At 47.5% G+C, this 8189-nt stretch overlaps 1 protein-coding gene across 2 annotated transcripts; it reads left to right on the forward strand.

The window, feature by feature from the left end:
• Positions 1-838: 838 nt before the first annotated feature.
• LOC144163982 (uncharacterized) lies at positions 839-3947 on the forward strand. 2 transcript variants are annotated; one of them, XM_077694617.1, is made up of 3 exons: positions 839-1188; positions 1855-2034; positions 3240-3947. In XM_077694617.1, exons 1-3 carry the CDS (start codon positions 1131-1133, stop codon positions 3446-3448), a joined length of 447 nt encoding a protein of 148 aa, XP_077550743.1. In that variant the 5' UTR covers positions 839-1130; the 3' UTR covers positions 3449-3947. The 2 variants fall into 2 exon arrangements, with proteins under 2 accessions (XP_077550743.1, XP_077550744.1); XM_077694618.1 differs by having other exon boundaries at positions 1855-2030.
• Positions 3948-8189: the final 4242 nt, after the last annotated feature.

Below are 8189 nucleotides of genomic sequence, written 5' to 3' on the forward strand. Positions count from 1 at the left end.
AGATTTCACTCCACCTGGGACCGTCATTCTTTTCACTCGCTTAAGTATATCTCTGTCAGGCCTTACACTTGCTGCGGTATATCGGCACTGGCAATACACTCTCGACGATATCTTTGTACAGTTTCTTCCGACTCACCCCGCTTAAGTACTCTAAAGAAAAACGCACAGAAAGAAAACGGTATGACCACACCACCTCCTTAAAAAATCCACGTACAGTTCCCCTCATGTACTCAGAGCTCACAACAAATTCAGGCAAAAGTCTTCCAAGTCGCAGCTGACAAACCGTCCTAAGAAACGCGTCTTCAACATCACGAAGAAACAGAAATCTATTGACCACCCCAGACGACTAGGCCACAGGGGGCCGCTGGCGGCGATGGGAAAGATAAGGTATATAATGTATAACTTGGTATAACCAGTTTACACTTTTATTTAGTTTTAGCATTCCAAGCAGCTTAGGTGACTATTTGTTGTATTGCGCTCGTCAGCGTACTTCATGAAGTCCGCTCCAAGACAGCAGGCGGCTTGAACGGGTCTAAGACGACCTTCGCGTTTCATAGACGTTGGAGCGACCTTGCTTCGTCAAGTCAGGGGGCGACTTGAGCGGGGCGGCGACGGACGCGGCTGAGATCGAGAGTAACCGGGAATTATTTCGTTTAAGATGCAAATCAAGGTCATAAAACAGTCCCTTTAACTAAAAACCACCCATAGTAATTGTTAACAATGGTCTGTTTAAGCAAATAGCAATCTCCAATCATCTACAGTGAAAGCATAACGCGTGTTTCAGACATTAGTGAATGTGATCTGGCAACCCGGGCGCTCGCAACTGAGCCGCCGCATCGGCGTTCTCGACAGCGTTTCGTTGGTTTCATGTTCGTTTCTTCGTATTTTTGTGCGTGCGCAGCAAAAGGATCCAAGAAATGCGCAGAAAAGTTGCACCAAGGTTCACAGAAGGTGAAAAGACTCTTCTTGTGTTGGTTTTAAAGACGCGGCGAAGCAAATTATAGCGCAAGGACGACGTATCTTCCGTTGCAGCGAAAGCTTCCCAGTGGCGAGATGTTGCTACGGAATTTTGACTCCGTCTTTGGTGTCACAAAACGCGACGCGGCAGGACTGAACAATGCTGGAACAACATGAAGCAGAAGTGGAACGAGGAATGGTTCCGCGGAAAGCGAGAGGAATTGAAGGCCGGTAAGTAACACGTTCGCAATTTCGTTGAAAGACCCTAGCATTGCGCTACCGATAGATGTTACTGCCGTCGCGCCTTACGTTCGAAAGCTGCTTTTTTCACGCGTCCTGCTGTAATTTTTTTCCTGTGTTAAAAGAACTTTGCCGGTTCTTAAGGGCCGCGGATGTTATGTCATCCCTGTTTCGTTCTTGGATATAATAATAATCCGTTTCAACGTAGCCGAATTTTGAATCTCAAGCCTTTCAAAATAAAAAACCTCCCCTCAACAAGGATATACAAAATTTAGTAACCGAACCTGTAGTGTACCGCGCATCATGTGCACAAAGGAAATGTGTGCCAGCCAGATTCAGCTTCTGAATCCTGACAAATAATCTGTCCACATCCAGGTACTGAGAGCTTATCGGCAGTACTGTGAAACCCCAGCATACTGCAGTACGTGGAGGCCTGCCCTAGCTATAGCACAGCAGCCTTAAAGTGAAGCTTTCATTTTCACATTTCAACTACTGTCTGCTATAGTTTGAAAGAGAAGTCAAAATGTGACCACAGAAGCATATGTGTGTGTGCGTGTGACTATTTTCACTGGAATGCTGCTGTTAGAGCCATTTCAGTGCTCACATTCACTCCAGCCTTTTTTTTTTACTGACGGTGTGTTACGCATTGCTTTCTAGGGGGAGGACCACTACCTCGACCCATGTCGCCGACCATGGAGATGGTTAGCATACGGCCTGAAAACAAGAATTACTTGGTCGGAACACGCCACCTGCTGCCTGTGCAGAGTCGACTGGTCCTACAGTTGGTGCAGGCAATGGTGGACAGCACCAGGGACACCGTGTTTATGCCACAGGTGGGTACAAATTTTCCATCTTTAGGGAAAAAAACTGTCCAACATCTCTGAGCTGCAGTGCAGTGAAGGCTCGTGGTTGAATTAATTAGCTTTGGTTTCTAAACAGGGGCCTAATCACGTGTGAATCCATTTTGCCGCAGAAGAAAGAAAAAGCAGTGGCCATCCGCATTTTTTAGCATGCAGGTTTAATGCAGGCTGCTGCAGCCTGTTTTCTGGTTGAGGCTGAAAAATGAAAGGTCAGCTCATGTTAAAGGGGCCGTGAAGACAAAATTAAAGTTTGGTTGACTGGAAAGATTGCCTCGTTAGAATAACACTGCACAAATTTTAACACAGACTTGACTCAAATAAATGAAATAATGAGGAAAACAGATAATGGGTTTGCAATACCCTAGCTACTTTTCCGCACTGAACTGACGACGTATTATTGGCAGCTCGCTGCAATTCGCTGAGGCCGACAAAATCCGATGCAAAGTACAAAGCTTGCAGAACAAGATCTCTGCATTTACATTTAGTGCACATGCTTTTTATAGCAGTATCAAGTGTTGGGTAAACAGTAGAAGTTACAAGTGAATACATAAACATAGAAGAAAGGTGTATTTTGTCTTAATGGCCCCTTTGAGGACCCCCAGGTGGTCTAAATTCTTAGCTATCCACTACGGTGCGTCTCGTAATCACCTCAGTTGCACTTCGGTGTAACGATGGAGTGACGTGTCCTGCACACCAGCCTCACGTGTGGCGTACTGCTCTCTAATAGACGTTGCACACACACAAGGACGCAGTGTTGAAAACCCAAACACTGCTTTACTTTAATTTTTTTGTCTTTTGGTGCGAATTACTTGGACAAGCAGGCTGGCGACACGTCATGCCGCGGCTACCCCACAAACATAGTTCTCCACAGCTACAGTGCGCACCTTTTTTACTTGCATGCCATCACATTTACCTGTCACATGGCACGCTCTAAGCTAACTCTAAGTTTTGCCCCAGGCCATGTCCTGAAAAAACGGAGTGGTAACTCACATGGCCCCTTTAATTCCCCGTACATACTCAAATGGCTGTGTAAAGAGTAAGGCAGCCAATTTGTGTATCGTGGAATAGGCAGTGGCGTCACCTTTGCCTTGAAAGGAAGATCACCTCCACCTACCCTTCCGTGCACTCACATATCGCATAAGATTTCACATTCAACAGATATAGTTTGCTTGTTCATTTCAGATGACTCATCCAAGCCAGACTCATCTCCAGGGGAAACATGGGCTGTGACAGCGCAAGACGACAGTCTACCACGAGAGTCTCTTTGGGAGCCAAGTCTGGTGGCGGCAGCTACAGCTTCCGCAGCCGGCAGTTGCAGCGGCAGTGATGCAGCAGCGCCCGCTACGGAGGCCGCAGGGCATCCAAACGGTCATATGGCTCTCCTCGAGTGAAAGCTCTGGGCTGACGATAACACGAGGGTGGAGCTCCTGCAGGAGGAGCACAACCTGCACCTTCTGCTGATAAGGAGGTGCACCTGAGAAAATACAGCTAGAGGACCAGCTGATGAACCAGCAAAAAGAGCTTGAGTTAGAGCTCCTGAGTATAAAATTAAGCGTGAGAAAACTTTGCTCGCCCAGGCTTTGGAGTGAGAATTCGACAGGAGCCCGTGTAGTCGGGATGAAGGGAGAGAGAATTTTATCGTATTGCGAGCAGGAGGATGTTGTCAGGGCCTTGTCCTTTCTGGAGTGGTGTTTCTTGTTGGACTGTGTTGGACACCAGCCGAAGAACTTTTAAAAACAAAAACATACGACATTTTGGATTTTCTAGAGTTTTGTTGTCCATAGGCAAACCAAAACGTGTTTGTCTTTGAAAGGTTTGGATCTCTTGTTTTGCCAGTGTTTTTTAAATTTTTATGGCCAAGGCTTTGCAACAGAAATAATAAAAGTATGTGTAAGCTCTGATTTCAGTCTGCTGCCTTTATTTGACAAATGTGGCTATTAGAGCTTTTAGGAGTACTTGAACAAAACCAAATGCCTTCGTACAGGCATTTTGTTACTGGTCTGGTATTTTTCTTTGCACACTCTAGTGGCAGCTTTTTTGCACTAAGGGCAACAAGAATGGCGAGCAATTTAGAATAAAATACAGAAATACTTAGCGGACAGGGAACTACTTGCTTGATTCGAATTGAAACGTAGATGTTCATGTAGGTGCGTTGCAGTGATGTTTGCTGCTTGAGCAACGTCAGCGTTTTGTAAATATGTGCCTCCCCAGCTCACAGTATTGAATCTACGTAGGAGTCGCTGCCCAAGTTCAGTCATCAATATTCACTTTTATCATTCATCAAGCTAACAAACCCCACAAGAAGGCTATAGCAGGATAATGCAATTCACAAGAAAATAACGGTTTGAGGAACATGTGAAAATCACACGATATCAGTGATGGAGTTTGCGGCCAGCCAACCCGGTTGTTGCAAAAACATTTATTTAAGCCGATTAAAATCAAGTAAATGTGGGTGGCCTCTTTAGTTCAGCAAGCCAAGAACAATCACTGCTGTTCTAGCCCGAAGATGAAGCGTTCCCCAGTCTTTACGTGACAGCTATTCAGGCGGCAAAAGAAAAAAAAAGAGTGACACCGAAGCATTCCCCACAATTTCTTTTCGGCTTGCTTAAAAAGTAGCACTTCAGTGCAGTCTCCACATAACTGTGTGTAACATCAGGCTATTCGTTATAATTGTTCAAGAAATTACCACCCGTTTATCTCAGCGAGCACGTCGTAACTGGTAAGTGTGGGTTGGCGTCCCCAGATGACGGAGTGGAGACTATAGCCAGCAACTCGCACTGCCCGTGTCGTCACTGGGACTGGACTAGTGCTGTAGTACACGGTCGACAAAAGCCATTTTCAATAAACATGACTGTGTAACTGTATTGGGCCCTAGGTTCCATTGGATTGTGCTGCCTGAATGCTAGCATGCAGTTAACACGCCAACTACGCTGTTTGGTTACCTCACAAATGACCTTACTGATTACATTGTAGAGTAAAAAAACTTGGAGCTGCAATAACTCTTTGTGCATGTGAGACCACTTTTGGGGACAGAAGAACTGGGTGTAACTGAAGGCCAGTCCTTTAATGCAAAACAAAGATGTATGCTGTATACATGGTCCCTCTCAAGCAGAAACTTGCGCACTATAACCTGCACAACATTCCCTTTTCGCTGGATTTACTGTGTAGACCAAAAACACTGTTAACAATCACACAATGTTGCAACAAAGAGAAAAAACAACACCAGGAAATGTTCAAACTAACCACGTGAAGCCACTTTCGGGAGGGATGCGACAAGGTATACTCGGTGACAAGTTCAAGGGATACCGAAGCGCAACAGCAAGTTGGCTGATATCAGTCATCAGAGGGCCGTGAATGGCAATAATACTATTTGCAGCACTACCTCGACGCGACCAGGAAGTGCACCAGCCGCTCAAACAGTGGCTTTTTTCCGATCAGCTCCGTCACCCTCTTTACGGTGTGGCACACAGTAGGTTTCACCAGTCTCCCGTAGCTGCTTGAAAGGAGCCGGCGCCGTAAAAACTGGCGAAAACGGAGGGTCAGCATCAGCTGCTGCAGTGTAGGGAGTGGCAGTCCCCGGCGATCATCGTACACCGGCTTTGGTGGCCGCTCAACGATTTCAGCGGTATTTTCGGCTTTTCGTCGTATACGCGTCACCAAACACAACATCAGTGGCACGACACACTGCCCCGAAGCCGGCGATCCATCGCGCAACGTCGCGCCGCTGCCGCTACCGGTGCCGAGCCGCCATGTTGGAATAACGAAGCGACGAAGTTGCCTTCAAGTTCGGCTTTTCGTCGTATACGCGTCACCAAACACAACATCAGTGGCACGACAGACTGCCTCGAAGCCGGCGATCCATCGCGCAACGTCGCACCGCTACCGCTGCCGAGGCGCCATGTTGGAATAACGAAGCGACGAAGTTGACTTCAAGCCTTCAAGGTAGCTACGAAGCAGACTTGAATTTCGGCCGACCAAGATCAGTCGAAGTACGGTTGAAGTGCGATCGAAGAGCGGGTTGGGTCTATGAATTGAGGGAAGCCGACTTAGACCGCGGCAAGTTAAGCTCGGTTTAAGTTGAGAAGAAGATACATCTATGAATTCGGGGGTAAGCGTCCCCCGAGTTTCCACAATAGCTCACGTCTAGCAATTGCGTTTCGTAGGCGGGAAAGCGTTCGCAGATGCGTAGTCGTGCTGCTGAGCGCTCTGCTTGTTCGCCCAGCGCAAAAAAGTGCTTCCCGCACCCTAGTTTTACGCTATACGGTAAAAAAATCAGTTGATTTTATTTCCTTAGTACCTATATTGACTTCGCTCACTCTTCTCCCCTTTCAAGAGGCCTTATATTTTCCTACTGGCGTACCAGTCAGCGAAGCGTCGCATGTGCGCTTGTGCAGCGCTTGTGTGAAGCGACCTTGACTTGGAGCTAGATACAGTGTACAAACTAACGAAGTAAATAAAGGCGCATTCTTCCATTCCCAAACGTGTTGTGGCTTAGTTTCAACTCATCGAGCGAATTGCGACGACCCGTTGGCGGCCGGCGGACTAAACGGTGGGCCGACTGACTCGGTCGCGGAAGGTCGGCGAGCCGTGCAGTAGCGCAGCCAATTGTCAGCTCCTCTCCTGCTGACGTCACACGAAAACGCCACAGAAAATGGGCGAGCGTAAAGAGAGGAGGACAGCATTTTTGAATTGATTTTTCTACTAAATAAATTCGCGTAAACGCGCACAGAGTGGTCGAAACAGGGCCCAGGGACTCCGGACTACAGTTTGCGCTCGTAATCCCGCATTGTTTACAAATCACTTCCGTGTCCCTTTAAATGTCTCTAATGGGAAGAGAAAGTATACTCCAGTGGAACTGCAGAGGCCTCCGTAAAAATCTTGATAAGGCCCATGAAGTATTGCATTCCGATCAGCCAAGTGTGGTGTCCCTTCAAGAAACGCATTTGAGCTCCAGCAGACAAATTTATCGAACAATTACATGGTATATAGGAAGGACAGGGGTGGGTGGTGGTACATCATCAGGTGGTGCATCATCGCCCGAAAATCCTTCGTCTGTCACCCCATACATCTGAACATTGTTCTTGAGGCTGCCGCAATTCGCAGAATTTTCTTTAACAGCTTAATAACGGTATGCCCCTCGACATTCCTCCTGATTACGGGCTATTGAGCTCCGAGTTTGAGGCGCTGATAGACCAGTTACCAGACCCATTTCTTTTATTAGGGGACCTCAATGCTCATAACCCACTCTGTGGTTCTTCCCGCACGGATGGCCGACGACGCCTCATTTAAAAGTTTCTAACATCATCAGGAGCATGCCTGTGTAACAAAAAACAGCCTACATACCATAACTTAGGGCACAACCGATATCGTACCTTGACTTGAGAATTGGCTCTGCAGTTCTCTTTCGATCCCTTTAGTGGGACGTGGGCACACACCCATATGGTAGCGGCCACTTCCCAAGAGCCTTAACATTTTGAGAGAGAACGGTTAGGTTGACCGTTTATTGAGACGCTTGGGCGAAGGAACAGCCCCACGCGATGATGATGACTATGTAAGGCGATGATGATGACAGGAGCAAGAGTTACTACTGATGATGATGTAGATATAAGGCAGTTCAATAAGGTTCGAAACACTGTCTTAAAAAAATTTCCCCTCCGGGTGCGGAAGCGGCATCCTGGCCGCGAATCAGTCGCTGGTCCGGCGCTTAAAAGGCTTCAACCGAGATACATTTTGTACAACGCTGACGACGGTATGTGCGTAATGTGATTGGCGTGGCACGATAATTGGCGGAAGAAGTCTCTTCAAGGATTATATATGGCGAAACAAAGGACGGAGAAACGTCTCGGAGAGACGGGGAACACGAAATAGGGTCTGCAGAGCCAAGAGCGCCTCATGTCCTGGGCGAAATCGAGAAGACCGATGTGTCGTGCCGTAACGGGTTTTTTGGACTTGCTGTTGATGTCAGCGGGACATTGCGCCCGCTGCCGGGAGTGCGCGAGGCGCAACATGTACGGTTCATGAGACGGTGCGGCAGGAGAGATGGGGGCCTGGAAGAAATCTGAGTCGAACGCAACGGATGTGGTGCGGCCGGAAACAAGGAAGAATGGCGAGTAACCAGTTGCCTTTTGCACT

Source organism: Haemaphysalis longicornis, unplaced genomic scaffold (genome assembly GCF_048455015.1).
Source record: "Haemaphysalis longicornis isolate Haplotype H1 unplaced genomic scaffold, Haemaphysalis longicornis Haplotype H1 scaffold_13, whole genome shotgun sequence".
NCBI lineage: Eukaryota > Metazoa > Arthropoda > Arachnida > Ixodida > Ixodidae > Haemaphysalis > Haemaphysalis longicornis.